The 24,063-nt window shown below is 51.5% G+C and overlaps 1 protein-coding gene across 1 annotated transcript in view; it reads left to right on the plus strand.

The window, feature by feature from the left end:
• The window catches only part of INPP5D (inositol polyphosphate-5-phosphatase D), a 129,503-nt gene that overhangs the window by 85,996 nt on the left and 19,444 nt on the right, over positions 1-24,063 (plus strand). The window contains exons 10-19 of the mRNA XM_036858902.1: positions 3,200-3,306; positions 5,232-5,334; positions 7,626-7,822; positions 8,235-8,352; positions 11,867-11,963; positions 12,513-12,651; positions 14,210-14,318; positions 14,487-14,575; positions 18,874-18,955; positions 23,798-23,887. Coding sequence (XP_036714797.1) covers positions 3,200-3,306; positions 5,232-5,334; positions 7,626-7,822; positions 8,235-8,352; positions 11,867-11,963; positions 12,513-12,651; positions 14,210-14,318; positions 14,487-14,575; positions 18,874-18,955; positions 23,798-23,887 — 1,131 coding nt within the window. The remainder of the gene's footprint in view (positions 1-3,199; positions 3,307-5,231; positions 5,335-7,625; positions 7,823-8,234; positions 8,353-11,866; positions 11,964-12,512; positions 12,652-14,209; positions 14,319-14,486; positions 14,576-18,873; positions 18,956-23,797; positions 23,888-24,063) is intronic.

The raw sequence follows: 24,063 nt of genomic DNA on the forward strand, positions 1-24,063 counted from the left end.
AGTGAGGGTGAAGCTGGGGTTATAAACAGCAGGATTGGATGAAAATCTCTTTAAAAGCGTTAGACCCACCAGATCCCTGTCCGTGCCACGCAGCCGGCGGCTACCCCTCACACATTAGGCGGAAGACCTGAGCTTTATTCTCTGGAGGAGGGTAAGGGACTGGGGGACACCGGGCCTGGTGAGGGCAGAGGAAACTACCAAAAACAGAGGGCTCAACAACAGTTACTTCTGAACGCTGAGACGCCAGCCTTCACCCCTGCCCAGCTCGGGGTGCTGCCAGCCAGGCCCACACCCTGCAGGCAGGCAGTTGGAGGATTCTTCCTGGACCACGTGACCAGCCCAGGAACAAAAATCTAAAGACACTGCCATGAAGAGGTTCCCCACAAATCAACCCGTGAGACCACCCAGTGGAGAAACCTTGCTGGACAGTCCCCCACTGGCACTCTTGAGATCCACAGCCAAGGACCACCAGACATTGGAGAGAACCCTGGAATAGGAAATGTGCAGGAAACAAATTATGACAGTGAAAAGAAATTGGACCAGGAAACAAGAACAGAATGCTACTAAAGGAGCATTCCGAGAGCAAAATAAAAATGAAGAAAAAGGAGGAGGAAGGGAACAGGAGATTAGTAAGGAAAAATAAAAACATTATAGCAGAATCTTTTTTCAGAATTTTTTTTTTATTAATTAATTAATTTATTTTTTTTGGCTGTGTTGGGTCTTCGTTTCTGTGCGAGGGCTTTCTCTAGTTGTGGCAAGCGGGGGCCACTCTTCATCGCGGTGCGCGGGCCTCTCACTATCGCGGCTTCTCTTGTTGCGGAGCACAGGCTCCAGACGCGCAGGCTCAGTGATTGTGGCTCACGGGCCCAGCCGCTCCGCGGCATGTGGGATCTTCCCAGACCAGGGCTTGAACCAGTGTCCCCTGCATTGGCAGGCAGATTCTCAACCACTGCGCCACCAGGGAAGCCCAGAAATTTTTAAAATAACTCAAAGGAATGGTGGGAAGATAAAGTTAGGAAAGCTCCCAGAAGGTAGAACAAAAGGACAAAGTGAGGAGAAATAGGAGAGAAGGGATTTTTGAAAATTAGAAGACCAGTCCAGGAGGTCCGATACCAATATAATGAGAGTCAGTAAGAGAAAACCGGGAAACAGTGAGAAAATACATTGAAGAAACAATTCAAGAGAAGTTCTCAGGACTGAACAATATCAGTTTCCAGACTGAAAATGGCCCACCGAGTGTCCAGCACACTCTGAGGCACATGCAACTTTGGAAAGTCTCATAACACTGGATTCTAAGAAAAAATCCTAAAAACTTCAAAGCAAAAGATAGATTATAGCCTGTGTCAGGGGTCCCCAAGACCATGATCCAGGTACAGTGAGTGATTCTCCAGGAAAACTCCCAGGACTCAGTGTAGAGTCATATAGCTGTGGTTTGTTACAGTGAAAGGACATAGCACAGTCAGCAAAGGGAAAATGTGCCTGGGATGAAGTCTAGGAGAGACCAAGCACAAGTTTCCAGAAGTCCTTTCCCTCTGGGGGTCACGCAGGACGTGCTTAATTCCTCCCTTGATGAGTTGTGACAACTCATGTGAAATGTCATCTACCAGGGACGCTTGTTAGAGACTCAGCATCCCGGGATTTTACTGGGGGCTGGTCATGTAGTCACCTTCTGCCTGGTACACACCCAGACTCCCAGAAGGAAAACAAATATTCAGTGTAAACCACACTGTTGGTACAAACATCACAGGCACAGTGAGTTGCTCTTAGTTCTGGGGATGCTGGGAACCCTCCCCAAATCCAAGGTCCTAGATGCCAACCAAGGGCCACCTTCAAGCAGACTTTCCAAGGATAGCAGTCAGGCTTGCCATGTGAACTCTTCTGTGTAAAGATGGATTAGAATGATGTTTTATTTCTCAGCAGCAATGCTGCAAACTAGAAACGATGGAGCAAGGTCTCCAGAGTCCTGAGGAGAATTATTCCTAACTTAGAGTTGTGTCAGTGAAGTGTGAGGGTAGTTTTCAGACATGCAAAGCTTCCAGAAATGTATCACCCCATCCCTTCTTTCTTGGAAAGCTACTAGAGATGTTGCTCTACCAAAATGAAGGCATAAACCGAGGAAGAGGACAACATGGGATCCAGTACAAGAGAGACAGAGGTGAATGGATTTCCCAGATGATGGAAAGGGAAGGCCCTAAAGTAACGGCTCTGCATCAGGCCTAGAGAAGGCTCTGCACCAGTCTGGAGAAGAGAAGGCCCAGAGGCTCTGGGAGAGGCTCCCTCAGGATGATGAAACTGATGAAAGTGCTTGACCACACAGAAAAGAGAGTTACAAACGGAGAGAGTTAGGACCACTGAAAAAATATGGCAATTATTAACTCCAGGAAAAACAGAAAGTTGTGTAGGAAAAAGAAAGCAATTAGGGCTTGTCTGTCAAGAGCATTCCCATAATAACAAACACTGAATGCTTATCTGGCCAAAATGATGATATAATTATTAGAAGGATGATGGAGGGACTGAAATTATACATTGGCAGGGGGAGGGGAACGGTGAAGTGGGGGAACAGGTTGTAAATGTGAAAGAGAGCTAAACCTTCATCCTCTACAGTGGGGAGTCAATATGTAATAAAAATACCTAAGACTGAAACACCAGGAAGTAACAATATAAGCATCTTATTTAGAGTCATGAAGTAAAATTCCAAAAGAATCCATTAAAAGAATTGAAAGTGGTTGCCTCTAGGGAGCAGGACATTGGAGGGAGGTGGGGTTGGGGAGTGCTATTGTTCATAAAAATCTTGTAGAACAATTTGAGTCTTTTAGTCGTTGATAGAAGTAAAAATATTTAATTTTTCATTTAGATATAAATTCAAAACAAGCACAAGGGGGAAAGGAGGAAGAGGAAGGAAAAGAGATAGGGAGGGGGAGAGAGAGAGAGAAGGAAGGGAGAGAGGGAGGGAGCTGAAAAGATGGACAGTCACACTGTCTCTGCTCCAGCCAGGCCACCCTTCCTGTTCCAGGCACCACCCTTCCCAGCCATGAGCTCCTCCCTGTAAGAGGAGCAAGGATCTGGGAGACCAGGCACAAATATGGTGCTCAGCCTGGACACGGAAAAGTCAGGATTGTTGATGGTCAAGTGCCAGAGTATAGTGGAGACTCTACATATTGGGTGATGATGAGAAAAATGAACTTTCATCCCTCTTCAGTCCTGCAGCTCATCAAGTCTCAGAAGTTTCTGAACAAGTTGGTGATTTTGGTGGAAACAGAGAAGGAGAAGACCGTGCGGAAGGAATATGTTTTTGCTGACTCCAAAGTAAGTGACGACAAACCACTAAGATGGGCCAAGAGGGGAGTGAGGGACGCACAATTTCTGAGGCTTGCTGTGTGCCTAGAAGTTGGTACCATGGGCTCACTCAGCTCTCACAACCCATTTCCCACCTGGGAAAGCCAAGCGCAGGAAGCTGAGGGGGTGCGTTCCAGGCCAGCTGGGATTCAAGCATCACAGCTCCATCCTCTCCCTTTGCTACCACGCCTGCCCCTGAGAGAGTGCATCCTTTATCAGCCACGTCTTACTAGCCCTGAGCCCCACTGGGGGGCTTTGAACTTCCCCAGGATGCACCCGGAGGCCCTCAGGGGCACCCCAGACTTAAATCTGAGTCTCAACCAGCGCTCCCTCCATTTCTACACTTTGCCCCACTCTGCAGAAGTGAGAGTCCCTGCCAGGCCTGGCTGCTGGAATAAGAGGTGGGTGGGCAGATGGAGAAACTTGGGATCTGGGCGTTGTGGTGGGCCTCTGTACTGACGGTGTCTCTGTGACCTTATCCCTCACTTCAGACATGCCAACCAGGGGCTGAAACCCACCCTCGCGGCCCTGCTGTTTATCCTGCAGTGTACCGCTCGGATGAGGCAGGGCACAGAGAGCTCCCAGCACGTGAGGTGTTGGCTGACTGTGTCGGCACCATGGCTGAGGGACAGGGCTCCTATCATAGGCTCACAGGGACAGCCCCATCGAGTGCCGGGACCCAGCTCTTTCTACCTGTGTGGCAGGGGTGGGCTGCTGGGAGGCCAATGGGGGGTCCGGGGGTGCCCAGAACTGGCTGAGAGGGTGAAAAGGACTGGGAGGAATGATAGAGAAGGAACTGGGAAAAACAAGGAAGTGGGGGCCAGACAGGTGGGGGAGGCAGAAACCTGGCTGGGCATCGTGCTGGGCACATGGGCAGAGGTCCAAAACCCGGTTCTGCTCATTGCCACAAGCTCGGAAGGATGAGGCACAGCAGTAAACCGAGGCACTGAATATTGAGCCATTTGTAACTAAAAGGTTTCCGTAAAGACAGCCATCACAATTCTTCGTGAGCTGCTTTCTTCAGAGGGAACTTAGATTTGCAATTAGATTGAATCATATGAAATTGCCATCTACGTAGGTCTGAGACAGTCAAACACTGGTAATTTCATACGGTGCAGCCTAAAACTTTGGGGCATGCTTGTTTGGTCACCCTGCCCTATTGAACCGTAAGCTACGAGAGGGCCACGTCTACTTTGTGCCCTACTGTGTACCCAGGACAACTAAGTGAAGACTATTAAGAAGGCAACGACAGCCTTTGTGTGTTCTTTCCTTTTTAATTAGTTTCTTGGATTTAAATTTTCTTTCATTACATAAATCATCTAATTCTCATTAGTGAAAAAGTATACAATAAACAAAAAGTTTAAAATAGAAACACCCCTATACCACTAGTAATCCTTGGACTCTTTCAGGACGGTTTTTGTTTGTGTTTTTTTAATACTAATGCAGTGGTGCTGTTCACAGTGTTTTGTCAACTGGTTTTTCATACTAAGCAATGTATCTTGACCATCTACCCTTGTTGATGAAGTACTTCTGCACCAAAATTTTTAAAACCTATGGTCTTCTAGCATATGGATGACCCATAATACAGTTAGTAATTCATCTCCTAAGATTGGACACGAAGGTTTCTAATATTTTCTGCTGCAGTCCCCACGATGTGGTCGGGTCTTCGAACAGTCCCTGATTCTTTCCTTAGAGTCAGGTCCTTGCAGTGGAAGGGCTGGGTCAGAGAGAAGCCGCTCTCGTAAGACCTTGGACACGTATTTCCAGATGGCTCTCCTGGAAGTCCACACTGATCTGCGCTCCCCTCAGTTTTCTCGAAGCTGACCAGTCCTTTGAAAGTATCATGTGCGGGGAGGCAGAGGCCTGTCTGAGTCTGTCTGCCCTTCAATCCCTAGAAGAGAGAAGGCTTCTGCCAGCTCCTCCAGCAGATGAAGAACAAGCACTCGGAGCAACCGGAGCCCGACATGATCACCATCTTCATCGGCACCTGGAACATGGGTGGGTCCACATGCCACCCCGCCTCCCGGCACCTCCCCTGGGGTTCTGCTTTGCTGCCTCAAGCACCCTTACCTGTCTCCCCCCAAACCCCAGTCCCGAGACGTGGGTACCCATCCTGAGACAAGGGGTAAGAGAAACAAGCCCTGGGATTCTCATACCCCAAGTGCAGCTGAAATGGGTTACGCTGCTTGTCGAAACTGGAAAGTCTGAATATATGGGCTTAAGAGGCTCTTGGGCACCTGCCAGCCTTGGGCAGCTTGCCAAGGGGCTTCAGTCCTGGAAGGAAGAACTCCCTTTTTGATTTGGGCTGCCAGGTTTATTGAGCAAGAAAGAGAAAGAGAGATGATGCCTAGTTGAATTTGAATTTCATATAAACAACAAATTATTTTTTAGTATAGGTGTTTAGCTAGAAATAAATACATACTAAATATATATTATGATAAATATATATACTATATATATTTACATACTAATATGTACTAAGTATATATCATATACTAAATATATAAATATATTATACTGGATATAAATTATACTAAATAATTATTTAGTATAACTATTCGGCTAGAGATAAGTGCAAATATACACCAAATATGCATTGTACTAAATATACATAGTATATACTTAGGTGCTAATACAAATTTTTATACTAATATGAATTACACTAAATAATTATTTAGTGTAAATATTCAGCTAGAAATTTTAAAAAATTAAGTAGATACAGAATGTCTAGTTAATTTAAATTTTAGACAAACAGTTATTGCATGGGACATACTTATTCTAAAAATTATCCATTGTTTATCTGAAATTTGAATTTGACTGGGCATCTGTCTCGCCTGCTTCTGTCTGGAGCGGAGTCAGGACCACCTCCCCATGCAGCACAGTGTCACCCAGCAGCCCCCCGGGAGGAAGAGGCTGAGCTGAAGCCCTTCGTGGAGGGGGAGGGGGACAATCCGAAATAGAAACACACCATGGGACTCCTGGCCTGTCGCTGGGTGGAGGATGGGCTGGTGTTCCAGGAGGGAAGTCAAGAGAGCTGCCCACCCCGATTCCACCAGCCCCTCCCTCCCCAGACCTTCACGCCCAGAGATTCCAGGGGTCACGGCAGCGCTGAAGTAGAACCCTTGCCCAGTTCCTGTGTCCTTCTCTCCCCACCAGTGTTTCTTATTGGCCGCCTGATTTCCTCAGCTCTCACACTTGGGGGTTCATGCACGTGGGCACCGGCCCCTTCCCGTTTTTCCCTCTGCGAGCCTGGACGTCTTAGATTTGGCTGGGCACGGTTCAGGCCGTCCAGGTGCACAGCTGCCGGGGTGCCCTTCACACGGCGTGGAAGGAGCTGGCCAGGGCCCTGCCGCACCAGGGCAGCATGCGAGGGTCTCCCCGAGCAGAGACCACCGGGCCCCAGGGTTTGTGCTCCCATCCTGAGCCACAGTGGGAGCAGAGCTCGGCAGCGGTCAGGTCACTCCAATTCTTGGCTTCTTGGCACTTGTGAACCAAGAAAGTTACCTCTTTGAGAAAAAAGTTTACTCAGCCTCCAAGGGCATTTTGAGGGAAATAAATCTTTATCATCATTTCTTTATCAAGCTGTTTCAGCTCAGCTTTTGAAATGGCACTAGGGGGGCCTCCATGCTCTTCCATTTCTCTGGCTAACTCCCGCACACCTCTTGGTTTTCGGCTGAGATCTCTCTTGTGCAATGAAGGCACTGTTGTCTCCTAACCATGGGTTAGAAGCCTCCGTGCTAAACTTGTCAGCCTACAGCGTTCTCTCACCACCAATGGAATGTAAACTCCTAGATGCCCGTGTCTCAGTTATCACTAAAGCCCCAGAGACTAGGACAGTGTCTGACATCTTGTGTACTAGTTCAAGTTACGGAATCTTCAGGTGTTTCTAGTCTTTGTAACTTAACTCTATGTTTACAAAGAAATGTAACTGAGGGAATTACCTGGCAGTCTAGTGGTTAGGACCCCACACCTTCACTGCTGAGGGCCCGGGTTCAATCCCTGGTCAGGGAACTAAGATCCCGCAAGCTGTGCAGTGCTACCAAAAAAAAAGCATTGCTTTAAAACATCAGTATTTTTTTTAAAAAAATCTAAAAGAAAAAGAAAAGTAACTGAGTTCTCACCCTCCCTGACATCCTGGGGGATGACAGTACCTAGTTCTTTAAGGTATATTTCGTTGGGGGAACTGAATGGTTTCCAGTGACTATGTGAACCTCTCCCACCCCCCACGTCTGTTTTGAATTCTCCTGATGTACCTCTGACTCACTTGGTGTTGGGTTTTGCTGTTGAAGGTAACGCCCCCCCTCCCAAGAAGATCACGTCCTGGTTTCTCTCCAAGGGGCAGGGAAAGACGCGAGATGACTCTGCTGATTACATCCCCCATGACATTTACGTGATCGGCACCCAGGAGGACCCCCTGGGAGAGAAGGAGTGGCTGGAGATACTCAAACATTCCCTGCAAGAAATCACCAGCATGACTTTTAAAACAGTGAGCAGTGGCCACAGTCCTGGGTGGGACTCCGGGGCAGTGGGCTGGGCAAATCAGAAGCATCTCAGAAGCAAGAATGTGCTCAGTGGTCCCCACCCCCACTTCCAGGGCCAGAGAGGGGCACCTGTATCCAGAAATTAATGGGGTCTATGAGCATTGCTCATCACTGGGGTCCTCCCTCTTCCCTGCCCGAGCTTGTAGGTCATCTTTACTTCATCGAGATCTCATCAGTGCCGGCTCTCATCTTTAAGACACTTTGTCTCATCTGTGAGGCATCCTTAGGAGTCCCCCAAAGTGTAGCGATTACAGACAGGGCGCCCCGCGCCTGGGGCGAGGGATGGGTGTGCATCTCTTGCTCTGGGGTCAAGCACTGTGTCCTGGCCCAGGGTCACAGCCTTGTCCTCCCCGCCAGATCGCCATCCACACCCTCTGGAACATCCGCATAGTGGTGCTGGCCAAGCCCGAGCACGAGAACCGGATCAGCCACATCTGCACCAACAACGTGAAGACGGGCATCGCCAACACGCTGGGTGAGCGGGGGGCTGTGTTCCCCGTAAGCTCGCTCCTGCCGACACGCGCGTGTCCATCCCACCTGGGATGGGTGGTCCTCCCAGCCTAAACGCCCTCCGGGTCTACACCAGTGCTTCTGGGCATCTGGCAGAATGCGGGTTCTGACTCAGTACGTCTCAGGAGGAGCCCGACATTCTGTTTCCAACGAGCTCCCGGGTGGTGTCAGCACTGCTAGTGCACGGACGCTACCTTGAGCGTCGCGGACCGAGGACGGGGGTTGACAGTCGTGCTGTGAAGGTCCAGGTAGTAAGTACTGTAAGCTTTTCAGTCCACGTGCACCTCCTCAGCCCTGCTGCTGACACACGAGAGTAGCCACAGACAGCAGGAACATGAGTGAGCGCGGCCGTGTCCTAGAAAACTGTATTTACGAACAAGTCACGGGTCCAGCTTGGCCACAGACTGTAGGTTATGATGCCTGGTCTAGATCTAGACGGACTCAGGTTGGAGGTGGAAACATTGGTATCAGCTGTGAGCCTGTGGGGACCAGTCAGGGTGCGTCAGAGAATTGAAAACAGCAGAGGGCTGCATGCCTGTGAGTGTGAGTGTGTGAGTCTGTGTGTGTCTGTCAGTCTGTGTGTGTGTGTGTCTGTGTGTATGAGTCTGTGTGTGTGTGTGAGTCAGTCTGTGTGTGTGAGTCTGTGTGTGTGTGTGTGAGTCAGTCTGTGTGTGTGTGTGTGTGTCTGTCAGTCTGTCAGTCTGTGTGTCTGTGTGTGTGTGTGTGTGAGTGTCAGTCTGTGTGTATGAGTCTGTGTGTCTGTGTGTGTGAGTCAGTCTGTGTGTGTCTGTCAGTCTGTGTGTGTGTGTCTGTCTGTCAGTCTGTCAGTCTGTGTGTGTGAGTCTGTCACTGTGTGTGTGTGAGTCTGTCGGTCTGTGTGTGACGTGAGTGCGTGAGGGCAGGTGCACCCACACGGGGGCCGTGGGCTGAGACTGAGGGCGAGGCCAGCGGTTTCTGGTGGCTGGTGTCAAGGACAGGACAGAGCCCCAGAGCTAAGAGGAAGTAGAATAACTGCTGGCATTGAACGTGAAAAGCTGTCTCAGCCTTTCTGCTGACAAACCGCAAGCTGCCCGCGTCCACGCCCACCTGCCCTCCCTCCTTCCTGTGGCAGCTGCCCTGCTCCGAAGCCCACGCCCTCTGCTGCCCAGGAAGCTCCTCTAGTCCTCGATCCCCGGCCGCCTGGGCTGCCCGCCCCCTCCCACCAGCCCTTCCCCAGCCAGCAACGCGCTCCGACCGCCCGACACAAGGCAGAAGCGCGCCTCAACCGGCCTCCCCCCGGCCGCCGCCCCAGCCCTGGCTCCCGGGACGGAGCCGAGTGTGCCCCCAGCCCCCCAGCACGGTGCTGGGCCTGGGCTCCTGACCACCGCTCATGGCGGCCTGCTCCCACGGACAGACGGACGGCGGGACGCTTTCGGGAGCGAGCGGCCGGCAAAGCGTGTGTGGCGGGGGCTAGAGCAGGTCCAATACTACCTGAGACGGCGTCCAGGGGCCTCTCTGACGGGGGGACATTGGGACCCAAGTCCGAGGGCAGAGGAAGGGTCCTCATGGGAGGGGGGTTCCACGCAGGGGAACAGCGAAGCCAAGGCCCCATGGTCCCTGGGCTCAGCTCTAGTGGGTGATGGGACAAGGCCAGAGAGGGAGGCAGGAGGCCTGGGCAGTCGGAGGGCAGCTTGGAGGTGGAGGAGTTCCCCTGTACCAGACCCTCCCTGCCTCCCCTCCCCCGTCTCCTGGGGCTGGTCTCCCCCCTTACCTCCCCCCGAATGGCTCCCAGCCATGGTGAGCACAGGGCTGGAGCTCAGTGAATGCTGGCTGACTGGCGGAAGATCTACGACCTCTTGGAGAGCTAAGACCTTGTACCCTGTGCAAGGCCGTGTGCTAAATGCTTTCCGACTATTAGTTGATATAGGCGCCCTGTGCGGGCAGGGACTGTCATTAGCCCCATTCGCAGACAGGGCTCTGGAGGCTACAGTGATGTTCCCTAACCTGTCCGAGGCCCTGTGACAAGGAAGGGGTGGTCAGGGATTTAAACCCAGGCCGCACCGCAGGGTGGGGAGAAAGCTGAGAGGAGGGGCCTCCTGGGGGCGAGGGGAGCAGGGCTGCCTCACTGCCAGGGGCAGCGGGGTGGGGGTCGGCGGGGGGAGGGGGGCAGGAGACCCGGCCTGGCTCGGCCACTGGCTGGGCTGTGGCTCCCCTGAGTCCCGAGGGGCAGAGCCGGGTGATCTCCAGGGCCCTTTTGCTATCCAGCCCAGACAGAATGTCAGCCACTTGGGTGGTTTTAAATTTTGAGTACCAAATTCAAAAAAGGAAAAGGAAACAAGGGAAGTCAATTTTAATAATATATCTTATCAAACCTCATACGTTCAAAATATGACCATTTCAATAGGTATTCAATATAAAAATTTATTAGATATTTTACAGTCCGTCTTTGTTACCGAGGCTTACAATTCCGATGTGTCTTTTACACTTTTACATCTCAGTCTGGACCTGTACATCTCAAGTGCTCAGTACGTACGGCTCACAGATGCCGTGACGGGCGGAGCAGGTTCCCAGACTTCGGCATGTGTCAGAACCACCTAGAGCAGTGTTGGCAGACTTTCCCTCCAAAAGGCCAGAGAGTAAATATTTCAAGCTTTGCAGGTCATGCATGCCGTCTGTGTCGTAATTACTGGACTCTCTCTAGGGACGTAACTGTGTTCCAATAAGATGTTATTTATAGACACTGAAATTTGAATTTCATATAATTTTAATGTGTCACAAAATATTCTTCTTTTGATTTTCCCCCAACTGTTTAAAAACATACAAACCATTCTTAGCTGGTGGTGGGTCAGTGTCTGCCTAACCCCTGTCCTAGAGGACTTGTTAGACATGGATTACTGGCTCCCACTCCTGAAGCTCTGATTCAGCAGGTCCAGGGCGGGGCCTGAGATGTGTACTCCCAGCAAGTTCCCAGGTGGTGCTGATGCTGTTCTGGGGAACGTACTTTGAGGACCACTGGTCTTAGTGTGGGTTTCGGTCTCTCCGGGAAGCTGGAGTTAGCTGGTGGAAGGTCACCACCCGCTGCCCCCCAGCCCTGGGCTCCTCCTTCTGAATCTCCTTCTCAGGGTTTCTGGTTCCTTTTAATGGTCCTGCTTGGGCATGTGGAGAAACTAACACACACACACACACACACACACCCGCTTAGAGGGAGATGCCAGGATGAGTTATCACCAGTAGCCTCCTCCCCCAGCCCTGCCGAGAACCCCAAGGTTGCTGGCCGCTCATCCCATTTTCCTGTTGTCCCGGAGGAACCTGGCCCCCTGGTCCCTACCACCTGTCCCATCTCCCACCCCAGATAAAGCTGTTCTGCTTTCTTCCTTGGCCTCCACTTTCCCACAGCGGCGCTCTCCCTCCTGACGAATGACGTTGCTTCACCTTGATTTCCCGTCATTTGGCAGCTTTGCCCGTCTGATGCTCTGACTTCTTCCTCCCCCTCCCTTTAGGGAACAAGGGAGCCGTGGGGGTATCGTTCATGTTCAATGGAACCTCCTTGGGGTTTGTCAACAGCCACCTGACTTCCGGAAGCGAAAAGAAACTCAGGTAATGGAGCCCATCCCCCAGGAGCAGAGATTGGGGTTATTTGCCCAGACAGACCTCAAACCCTAAACATCATAAGGACGGCTCAGTCCTCGGCTGGGACCCTGTCCGGTCGGCCTCTAAGGGCTTTTCCCGTGTTCTCATCAAAGGCAACTACAGCTGCATCCACGTGTGGCTGAATCTTGCCTAAAGGACGGAACAGACATTTCCTCGTGTCACTAACCCAGCAGACACCTAAACACCACTCCATCTCTCAAGGGAAAACCTCATCTGGGGCGCCCTTACAGATGAAAGTGCATTGTGCCTGTTGGTGGCCCAGCCATGCAGACGGCCATCTAGAAGGCTGATGATTCCGAGTGCCTGCGGAGCAGATGCTCCCAGGGCCCCGCCCTGCGTTCCCAGTTCAGCCCACGGGCTGCATGCGCGTGGTTTGCTGCAACAGGGCTGGAGATTTCCGTCTCACTCCCCGACATGCCCCCTCTGACTTCCTGGCACAGGCAGTAGGGAACCTATGCCCCTGTGCTAAGCTGGCTGCTTTTTTTGTTTAATTAGGCGAAACCAAAACTATATGAACATTCTCCGGTTTCTGGCTCTGGGAGACAAGAAGCTGAGCTCCTTTAACATCACTCACCGCTTCACCCACCTCTTCTGGCTCGGGGATCTCAACTACCGCGTGGAGCTGCCTGCCTGGGTGAGGGGCCGCCCTCCCGGGGCTGGGGACGCACTGGGCAGAGGCTCCTTGCATCAACTCAGGGTGGAGGGTCAGGGAGACACACGACCGGGCCGGGCCAAGGCAGCTACTCCTCTGGGGCTCGACACTGGTCCCATCACGGAGCCGCTGCCTTTCTTTTTTTTTTTTTTTTTTTTTTTTTTCTGCTGCCTTTCTTTACGGCTGGCCTCTGCTCACGCCTACTTCCCACATAACTGTCCCGGCCACCCCTCCTCACCACCTGTCTGCCGCTCTGGTCCTCTGGCTAACCAGCAGTGGCCCCTCGACTTGCCAGTCCCAGGTCCCCAGGCAAGGCTGAAGTCTGCAGAGACCAACTCCATTTTCTCCCCAAATCACGGGTCACCGGGCAGCCTAAGGAAGGCATTCCTGAAGTTGGATGCCCATCCAATGAGCAGCAGTCAGAGGGGCCACATGGCACAGATGGCCTTGCTCACTCAGGGAGGGCAAAAGATTCCCTGGGAAGGGAGTGGGCAGGCATGGCCCCAGGACACGCCTGGAGCGAGACTCGGTTGCTCCTGAAAGATGGTGCAGAGGCCAGGCATGGGAGGAGAACCGTCTGCCCCTTGTGTACCAGGAATACTCTGGCACTGCTGTCTGTGAGGGGAGAGGGGACGGCAGAAACGGACCTGATTTTACAGGGCAGGAGAGGCTCCTGGAGCACAAGCGGCCTGAGAAAATGGCCTTTGGTCGGTTACAGGCCTCTGACAGTTGAGATTGAACTTGGGCCTTCGGACTCCCCTCCCAGATGTTTTCCCAGCCCTCCCACATCCCTCGGCCTCCTCGGCCTGTCGCTGCCACAGCGGCTTTTAGGGCCCGTCTGTGCCCCCCACCCCCTCCCCGGCCCCTCCCTCCCTCACAGGATGCTCTTCGGGAGCTTTCCTTCTCTCCCTCCTGACTGAGCAGGCAGAGGGGAGAGGGGTGGACAGAGGCCCCACAAATCCCGACCCTTCACAGTTTAAGGGGCCGTCCACCCACTCACTCCCCAGGAGGTCGGCCAGGTGCATTCACCAGAGCGGAGGCAACGTAAGCCTCAGGAGAGAGGACAGCCGGATTCCAAGGATGGCACACCCCACCGATATCACACCGACTCTCGGAGTCTGAGCCCGGATCACGGAGGCCCAGTGCCCATAGCTTCGGGGGCTGGGGTTTCAGATCCTTTCATGGCTTTACAACAGGCTGTCTCACAGAGAGAACAGACAGCAAGGGAGACATACCTACCCATCTAGGGAAGCCTTATAAAAATGATGCTAGAAGTCGGTGCACAAAAATAGTATCCCTCTGTAGAGTTAGAATAGCCAGGAGCTATGTTACTGAGTTGATATTTCACTACGATTGCAGGGTTGTCCGTATAAAACGGTTGAGTATAAATAAGCACCAGCCCAACATCCCTGGGACCAGGGTCTAGCGCAGCTTCGGAGACTCGGGTCCTGGCGCGCCAGGCAGGAAGGTGGTGATGTGCCTCTTGCCATGTTGGTGAAAGGGTTGTCTCACCAGTGGCTTGGCCGTGTCTTTGCTCCAGGAGGCAGAAACCATCATCCAGAAGATCAAGCAGCAGCAGTACGCAGACCTCCTGTCCCATGACCAGCTGCTCATGGAGAGAAAGGAGCGGAAGGTTTTCTTGCACTTCGGTGAGAACCGCCATCCTCTCTCGCGAGCCCTCTCCCCCCAGCGTTCTGTCTCCCCTTTTCCCAAGTATCCTCACCGGGGGGAAGGATTACGCCTGGAAAAGAGGGAAACTTGGCCAGATGTGAAACATGGGAAATCAAAACTGAAACCGTGGTTTTGCTTGGTTTCAGAGGAGGAAGAAATCACATTCGCCCCCACTTACCGTTTTGAAAGACTGACTCGGGACAAATACGCCTACACTAAGCAGAAAGCCACAGGGGTGAGTCCTGTTCCCCGCCCTCCATCTCCACCCCCCTTGCACACCTCACCCCTCTTTTGTCCATTCCCATAAAGGTGAACGGGAAGTGAAGAGCCCCCTCATCCACTAGGTAGCAAAAAAAGTAATAAAACTAGAAATCATATGTTGATCGTGTCACAGAGCAAAACCCTTCCCTAAGGAGAGGCTGGGCAACCAGACATGCACGCTGCAAGGAGTTGCCTCATGACGCTTCTGTCCGTGCGTGTGCGTGTGTGCACGCATGTGTGTGTGTGTGTGTATATGCCACATCTTTTTTATCCATTCATCTGTCAGCGGACATTGAGGTTGCTTCCATGTCCTGGCTATTGTAAATAGTGCTGCAGTGAACATCGGGGTGCATGTATCTTTTTGAATGAGAGTTTTCTCCGGATATTTGCCCAGGTGTGGGATTGCAGGATGATATGGCAACTCTACTTTTAGTTTTTTAAGGAACCTCCATACTGTTCTCTATAGTGGCTGTATCAATTTACATTCCCACCAACAGTGTAGGAGGGTTCCTTTTTCCCCACACCCTCTCCAGCATTTATTTGTAGACTTTTTGATGATGGCCATTCTGACCAGTGTGAGGAGATACTTCATTGCAGTTTTCATTTGCATTTCTCTAATAATTAGTGATATTGAGCATCTTTTCATGTACCTGTTGGCCATCTGTATGTCTTCTTTGGAGAGATGTCTGTTTAGGTCTTCTGCTCATTTTTTGATTTGGTTGTTTGCTTTTTTGATATTAGGCTGTATGAGCTGTTTGTATATTTTGTGTCTTTTTTAAGTCCTGTACTCAAATATATTTGCTAATCTGCCAAGTCAGTCATCATTACACAAGCTTCTTTGCTGCAGGACTTATCAGAGCCTTTACAGGTTTATGAGCACGTGGTTCTCTATGGGAAAATTCGTGTGCCAAACTCAATTGGTCATGAAATATCAATTAATATCTTATGAGACCACTTGTGTTCCACGGAACAGTGTTTGCGGAAACTGTAATAAAGCATCACTTCATTCTTGTTCAACAGATATTTACCGATGACCTATGATGGGCTGGGCACTGTCCTAGGTCGTGGGAGATCAAAGATGAGTCAGATGTCTGCCCTCAAAGAGTTTGTAGTAGGAAAGACAAGACAAGATAGATACACAACTAACTAACCAGAGATGGAATATAATGCGATGCCCGATGCTGTGTGGAGCGGTCACAGAGGGAAATGACCATCAGGGCAGGGAAGGATCGGGGAGGCTTCTTGAAGAGGGGCCACTTGGGGTGCCTGAAGGGTGCTTGGATTTCGACAAGACAAAGGCTGAGGGGGCCTGATCCACTTCAGGTAGAAAGAATTGCCGGAGCAGATGCCAAGGCAGGAAATTCTGGCATCCATCCCCTTCTGGGGCCCAGCCCAGGGGAGCCAGCCCCATGCCGGGTCCTGGGGGTTAGAGGTGCGGCAGTGATGAGCTTCCCTGGGGCCACTAGAGACCTGGGGAAATAGAGAACATTCTGGGCATGACCTGGACTCAGGGGAACATGGGAGACTGGATGGAAGTGGGAGAGAAAGGCCAAGAGTTGGGGAGATGCCAGAACAAAGCAGGAGTTAGAGAAAAAAAAAACACACTGAGAGGAGGAGAGCAGACTCAGGACTGCTGCCGTGACAAGGCTGAGAGCCGGGGCAGGACACCTTGTGAGGTGCCCACTGGCTGCTGTGTGCCTGGGCTCATCTGGTTTAAAGGCACCCTCAGGGCAGGTCCCTGGGGGTACATTTGGAGGCAGTGAAGGGATGGTCTGGTGGGATTTGAATATGAGGAGAAAGAAACTGGGGCCTGAGGTGGCAGAGAGGGGGGTCCTTGATGCCAGGCGAAGCGTCTTCACCTGTTTGATGGGCACCTGTTTCAGGAAGCCACTGCAAGTTCTGCTGAGGGGCCAGCAGTGTCACAGTGATACACAGAGAAGACTGGTCTGCGTCAGTGTAAAGGATGTGGATGATGCAGGGGACCAATGAGGAGGCCAGTATGGAGGCTCCAGCTGAGAAATAACTGGGCCTGAAGCTGGGGGGAGCCCGTGAAAATGAAAGAAAAGGAGGAAAGCAGGATATGTTGATAGATCTGATTGACGTTGATAGAAACTGTAAATCAGAAGGCAGGGCTGGCTCGGAAGGGAAAAATAGAGCTTGTTTTCAGATTTACTGTATAACATGACTGGAAAATCCCAGAGAAAACATCCAGAAGGCAGCTGAAAATACTAGACTGATACTAGGGCTGAGCTGTAGATTTGGGACTTGTCTGCACAGAGAAGATGGTCAGATCCATGGGAGTAGGTGAGGTCGCCAAGGAGTACATGGACGATGGAAATAGGAGAGCTGTGGACAGATTTGGGGGTCATCTCCACTGAGAGAGGAGAGGAAGAAGCAGAGACAGCAAAGGAGACAGAAAAACCGTGTGTGTAGGTGGTGGGAGGGCCCAGCAGGCAGCTCGCAGCATCACAGAAGCCGGGGCTGAGAGACTTGCCAGGATCAGTGGTCACCAGCATGGAATGTGAGCCAAGGAGAACGTGTGTGGTCATTGGAACCTTGCACAAGCAGCTGGACTTGGGTTCAGGGATTGGGTGGACACTAAAAGAACAGTTGACATAGAGTCTTGGAGGTGAAATCCAGACCGCAAGAGGGTAAGGGCGGCTCTTTACCAAGAGTGTGCAGGTGAATCACTGGTGAAGCTTTTCAGAAATGCAGATGCCTGGACCTCCTCCGCAGAGGTTCTGATGCAGCAGGTCCAGGGGTGGGGCCCTGCTTTCTGGGTCCTTGTAAAGCTCCACCAGCAATTCACCGGAGCAGCCAATGCTGAGAACTGCAGTGTTACGAAGTAATAGTCTGGCAGCATCTATGACATCTAAACATGCACCTACCCTATTCAGCAATTCCACTTTGTTGTATACCTGAGGGAAAGTGGTGCATTTGTTCACCCGACGACAGATACAAGGGTGTTTATAGCAGCTTTGTTTATAATGTCCAAAAACTGGGAACAACCCTATTTCCATCAACATTAGAATAGATCGATGCGGTTTATACATACAATGGAATACAACTACGCAATAAAATGAAAGAACTTATACAAGCAACAGGGTGAAGAAGGTTGAAAGAAGCCAAATGCAGAAGAATATATCCTGAATAAGTCCATTTATAAGTTCAAGAGTTGGCAAAATTAATCAATGGAGACATTAGCCCCAGTAGTGTTTACCTCTCAGAGGCGGTATTGACAAGGAAGGGGCCTGAGGGAACCCTTTGGGATGATGGACATTTTCTATATCTTGATCTGGGTAGTGGTTAAATGGGCGTATACAAATGTAAAAGATCCTCAAGCCATACAGTATAGATTACTATACTTTACTATATGTAGGTTGTTCCTCAAGTTAAAAAAGAGTAAATGGGCAGTCCAGGAGTAGAGGCAGTGAAAACAGAACATTCTTGAAAGAAAATTGGCAAAAAGAAGAAAAGAGAAAAGTAATGGAAGGCTCTTTTAGGATGAGAACGTTCATGTTTGTAGGCAGAGGAGAAAGAGCTAGAACTTAAGTGGAAATGATATTCCTTAAGGAGGGCTGTTATCATTGCCAGCTTGCCTTGTCTGTCACACCCAGTGGACATCTTACTCACAGTGTAGCTTGGAGAGGGCTCATCATAGTACATGTTGTTTGAAAGATTAGATGGGTATGTGGAGGGCTGGATGGATATGTGGATGGGTAAGTGGATCGATGGATGGATGGATGGATGGATGGATGGATGGATGGATGGATGGATGGATGGATAGGTAGATGAGGGATGGATGTGTGAGTTGACGGGTAGGTAAGTGGATGGATGGATGTGTGAATGAGTGTGTGGATGGATGGTAAGTATATAGGTGGATGAATGGGTGCGGGGGGTACTTGGAGTGTGTTATTAAAGTGAGTGGCTGGGTTGAATATACAGGTAGAGGGGTTCATCTGAGTCAGAAAAAAAAAGTAAGAGAATGTAAAAATACAAGAGATTCTGAAATAGTGAGGAGGGTAAGGAAGCACAGCCAGGTGAATCGAACTCATTCTAAAACAGGAGTCCAGGTGTCTGGAAGTGTGGGGCGTGACCGTGCAGCCAGGACTTAAGGCAGGCGGAAAGGGTTTAAAGCCACCTCTGGGGAAATCCTATAAAAACCAGCAGCAGATGAATCCAGGATTACAGATGCAATGCCTCGATCTCTTCTTTTACAACGTACCTTTTAAAGTAGCATGCATTTTACAGAGCTTTGACTTTGACTTGCAGATGAAGTACAACTTGCCCTCCTGGTGTGACCGAGTCCTCTGGAAGTCTTACCCTCTGGTGCACGTGGTGTGTCAGTCCTACGGTGAGTGGCAAGTTGAGAGGTCTGACTGCCCTAAACTAAAGGACTCCAGTCTGTCCATCTGTAAAATGGGAGAACTCCCTGCAACCCCAGTCAGGTGACCTTAAAGAGGTGATGCATCCTGTCCCACCTTGGGCTGCAACAGAATAAATATCTTCTGGTTTGGGAAACATTTGAATTATGGAGCACTTTTTAAATTTAAATTTATTTATTTATTTATTTTTGGCTGTGTTGGGTCTTCGTTTCTGTGCGAGGGCTTTCTCTAGTTGCGGCGAGCGGGGGCCACTCTTCATCGCGGTGCGCGGGCCTCTCACTATCGCGGCCTCTCTTGTTGCGCAGCACAGGCTCCAGACGCGCAGGCTCAGTAATTGTGGCTCACGGGCCTAGTTGCTCCGCGGCATGTAGGATCTTCCCAGACCAGGGCTTGAACCCGTGTCCCTTGCATTGGCAGGCAGATTCTCAACCACCGCGCCACCAGGGAAGCCCTATGGAGCACTTTTTAAAACAAATCTAGATTTATTTTTTTGAAAAGAGCCTATTAGGTCTGAACCATATAAAAGTGGTGTTTTCATAGATCAAAAATCGTTACCTATTGGAAATTCATATGGTTCAACTGAATGCAAGTCATGAGTACACACATGTGTTTGGGGGAGATTTAAAGATAAACTGGGTTAAATTGATGACAAAGACACAAGATGCAATATTAAGATAAATAATTATGGAAAAGTTATCCAGCCCCGTTTCACCCCCACAGAGTGGAGGTTTTGTTGCTGCCCAGTGGCCACCTTCCTGGCTCCCACCCTCTGTGGGGACCGGCAAATCCCCACGTTCAATTCAGGTCCCATAAAGTTGAACTGGTTTCCATTCCTTTCTTTTGTGCATGCCTTCTGCTGCCCAGAAGGGACCAGAGCAGCTGCCCTGGGCTAGTTTAAGGCACGCACCCTGCAGTCCCCTGGCCTCTGAGCTCTGTCCCCAGGAGGGACTTCACTCCCCTTTAGATGCGTGGAAAGGCAACCCACTCCCACAGCCAAGGAACTGTTCTGCTTCAAAACCTACAAAGGCCCACGTCCCACCCTCTGCACTCAGCCTCCTCCCTTGTATGTCCCCTCCTCATACCTCATCCACACCCGCACTCTCCAGGCCTGTGACCCTTCCTGCCGCCGGCCATCACCCCAGTCCTGTCTCAGCGCTGCCTCTATCCCTCGTCCTGCAGCTCCACGAGTCCTGCCAATTCTGCAGTCGAGTCTGCCTTCCAGCCACCCTCTGCAGAAATTCAGGAGAAAGTGGTGGCTTGTGGCATTACTGCTTTTTGAGCCTAAATCTGGTTTTCAAAACGACCCTATCATGAAGGTTTTTAGAAACAAGGAGGGAGACTCGTCTGCAAGTGGCATTGAGGAGCTAGGAGGACATAGCTGCTCCCTGTCTGGGCCGTGCATTAGCAAGGGAGAGGAAAGCCAGACCTCGCCTGGGAGGCTGCAGCGACTTCCAGGAAGGACCAGGTTTGAAACATGAAGGGCAAGTTTAAAGAAGTAGGGAATTTTGCTAACAGTATTTCATGGAATGCTGGAGGAGGGTTTAATGAGTTGTGAGTGGGCAGGAAATTGGGAAAGAAAAGGGGATGAATGTCCAGAGCTCAGGAAATGGGGGTAAACTTTGAGCTTGAGTCTCATGGTGGTGACATCAATAGCATGTATCAGTTATCTATTGCTGCGTAACAACTACCTTAATATTTGCTTATCATCCAGCAGGCTAGTTCAGGCTGCTGCTTCCTGGTCCTGGGATTCCCAGCTGACAGTCCCAGATGTGGAAGTACTTTTTAGGTCTCTGCTTGCCTCACATTTACTAATGTCCTATTGGTTAAAGGAAGTCACCCGGCCAAGCCCAGACTCACTGTGGGAGGGTGGACCCATAGGGTGTGGTTATAGGGAGGCCACCTAGGTAGGAGTCCACCTCCCAGGTTTCAGGCACAGTTAATGTAGTGCTAATGCTATCACGGTCAATACACATCTAAAGTATTTTTAAGAACATTTTTTAAAACTCTGCTTGTCCACCCTTCAACTTCCCCTCTTCTGTTGCCACCACAAACTTGTAGCCCCTCACTCGGCCTGACTCCTGCCCGTCCATCATCTCCTGCCTCACGCAGCACCAGGTCCTCACTGACTTCTTCCTGCCAGTGGCCAAACTTGCTCTGGACTGCTGCCCCTCCTACCTACACCTTGCCTCCTGTCTCGGGGAAGGGATGCCCTCCTCCTTGCCTGGATAAGCTTTTCACCCGGGCCCTTTGCTCCATGCTCTCCTTCTAGCCCAGTCCCAGCATCCCCACTGTCCCCAGTCCCAGCACCTCCACTGTCCCCAGTCCCAGCATCCCCACTGTCCCCAGTCCCAGCACCTCCACTGTCCCCAGTCCCAGCAACCCCACTGTCCCCAGTCCCAGCATCCCCACTGTCCCCAGTCCCAGCATCCCCACTGTCCCCAGTCCCAGCACCTCCACTGTCCCCAGTCCCAGCAACCCCACTGTCCCCAGTCCCAGCACCTCCACTGTCCCCAGTCCCAGCATCCCCACTGTCCCCAGTCCCAGCACCTCCACTGTCCCCAGTCCCAGCATCCCCACTGTCCCCAGTCCCAGCACCTCCACTGTCCCCAGTCCCAGCATCCCCACTGTCCCCAGTCCCAGCACCTCCACTGTCCCCAGTCCCAGCATCCCCACTGCCCCCAGTCCCAGCATCCCCACTGTCCCCAGTCCCAGCAACCCCACTGTCCCCAGTCCCAGCAACCCCACTGTCCCCAGTCCCAACATCCCCACTGTCCCCAGTCCCAGCATCCCCACTGTCCCCAGTCCCAGCAACCCCACTGTCCCCAGTCCCAGGAACCCCACTGTCCCCAGTCCCAGCATCCCCACTGTCCCCAGTCCCAGCACCTCCACTGTCCCCAGTCCCAGCATCCCCACTGTCCCCAGTCCCAGCATCCCCACTGTCCCCAGTCCCAGCAACCTCACTGTCCCCAGTCCCAGCATCCCCACTGTCCCCAGTCCCAGCAACCCCACTGTCCCCAGTCCCAGCAACCCCACTGTCCCCAATCACAGCTCCTCCACTGTCCCCAGTCCCAGCAATCCCACTGTCCCCAGTCCCAGCATCCCCACTGTCCCCAGTCCCAGCACCTCCACTGTCCCCAGTCCCAGCAACCCCACTGTCCCCAGTCCCAGCAACCCCACTGTCCCCAGTCCCAGCACCTCCACTGTCCCCAGTCCCAGCAACCCCACTGTCCCCAGTCCCAGGAACCCCACTGTCCCCAGTCCCAGCATCCCCACTGTCCCCAGTCCCAGCATCCCCACTGTCCCCAGTCCCAGCATCCCCACTGTCCCCAGTCCCAGCAACCCCACTGTCCCCAGTCACAGCTCCTCCACTGTCCCCAGTCCCAGCAATCCCACTGTCCCCAGTCCCAGCATCCCCACTGTCCCCAGTCCCAGCACCTCCACTGTCCCCAGTCCCAGCAACCCCACTGTCCCCAGTCCCAGCATCCCCACTGTCCCCAGTCCCAGCAACCCCACTGTCCCCAGTCCCAGCAATCCCACTGTCCCCAGTCCCAGCATCCCCACTGTCCCCAGTCCCAACACCTCCACTGTCCCCAGTCCCAGCATCCCCACTGTCCCCAGTCCCAGCAACCCCACTGTCCCCAGTCCCAGCACCTCCACTGTCCCCAGTCCCAGCACCTCCACTGTCCCCAGTCCCAGCAACCCCACTGTCCCCAGTCCCAGCACCTCCCCTGTCCCCAGTCCCAGCATCCACACTGTCCCCAGTTCCAGCACCTCCACTGTCCCCAGTCCCAGCATCCCCACTGTCCCCAGTCCCAGCATCCCACTGTCTTTCTTCTTCTCATTCTCTTTCTCCATCCATCTCACTGTTGTTTCAAGTTGTCTCTTTGATGGTTGTTTGCAAGCGAGCAATTTTTTTTTCCTGTTTATTGGCCATCTATAGTTCTCTTGTGAATTTTCTGCCCATATCCTTTGGTTGGTAGAGGAGTGGTATGTTTATTTTTTCTTTGCTGATTTGTAAAATCTGTATTGGGAAGGACTTATATCTGTTTATTGCCTTCTCGGTCTCCTGTGCTGTGTCTCCTTTGCCCACTGATGCTGGGTGTGTCCTGGAGTTTCATCCTCATCTCTTGTCATCCTTCATGTCTTCCCTGTGGGGCCAAAGCGTCCTCGAGGCCTCTGCTTCCACCTAACGTCATGACTCCAAATCTGATGATAAATCTCCAGCCCTGAGTACCCAGCCAGACATTTCCACGTGACATATCAAAAGCACTTAGGACTCAGGATTCCTAGACCTCTGCTCTTTCTCTTACCCCCTCCAAACATGCTCTGCTGCCTTCCCTTCTCATCTAAGCACGAAGCTCCTTAAAAAAGTCGTCTACACTCAGTGTATGCACTTTATCGCCTTCCACTCTCTCCCAAAATGGCACCTTCAATGGAAGGTGCCATTTCTCACTGATGGGTTCAGTGACGCTAAATCCCCATCCCACTCTGGGCTGTGAGTGCCTCATCAATACAACAAAATGCTTAGACCAGAAAAAGCTCCACAGTTCATACACGCAATGATCTATATATTTAAAAACTCCCAAGTTTTTAGGAAAAACTACTACAGCCCACAATTAGCCATGGAGGAGACAGGGTCCCACTCTTTCACTACTTTCAAGTGTGGTTATGGAAGGTCAACAGGTACAAAACCATGAAACTTCTGGAGGCTTCCATAAGTGCAAATTGATTTCTGCCATGCGTTTGCAATCCTTGGCTTGACCAGAAGGGTTTCTCCTTCCCTGCTCAGAAATTCCTTCCCTCCCCTGCAGGCAGCACCAGTGACATCATGACAAGTGACCACAGCCCTGTTTTTGCCACATTTGAGGCAGGAGTCACCTCCCAGTTTGTCTCCAAGAACGGTAAGCGGTGGGTGGTGTCCATCCCTCTGTTCTCCATGCGGACAGAAGGCCTGGGTGCTCATCTTCTGGTTGCAGCAATCAGTTGTCTGTGTTAGATAAAGGCTTATCCTTCCAGGCAAGTCCACAGTCCATCCATCGGGTCCCTTCATGTCCAAACCATATCATGATTTCAGTCC

The sequence above is a fragment of the Balaenoptera musculus genome, chromosome 7 (assembly GCF_009873245.2).
Source record: "Balaenoptera musculus isolate JJ_BM4_2016_0621 chromosome 7, mBalMus1.pri.v3, whole genome shotgun sequence".
NCBI classification, from domain to species: Eukaryota; Metazoa; Chordata; class Mammalia; order Artiodactyla; family Balaenopteridae; genus Balaenoptera; species Balaenoptera musculus.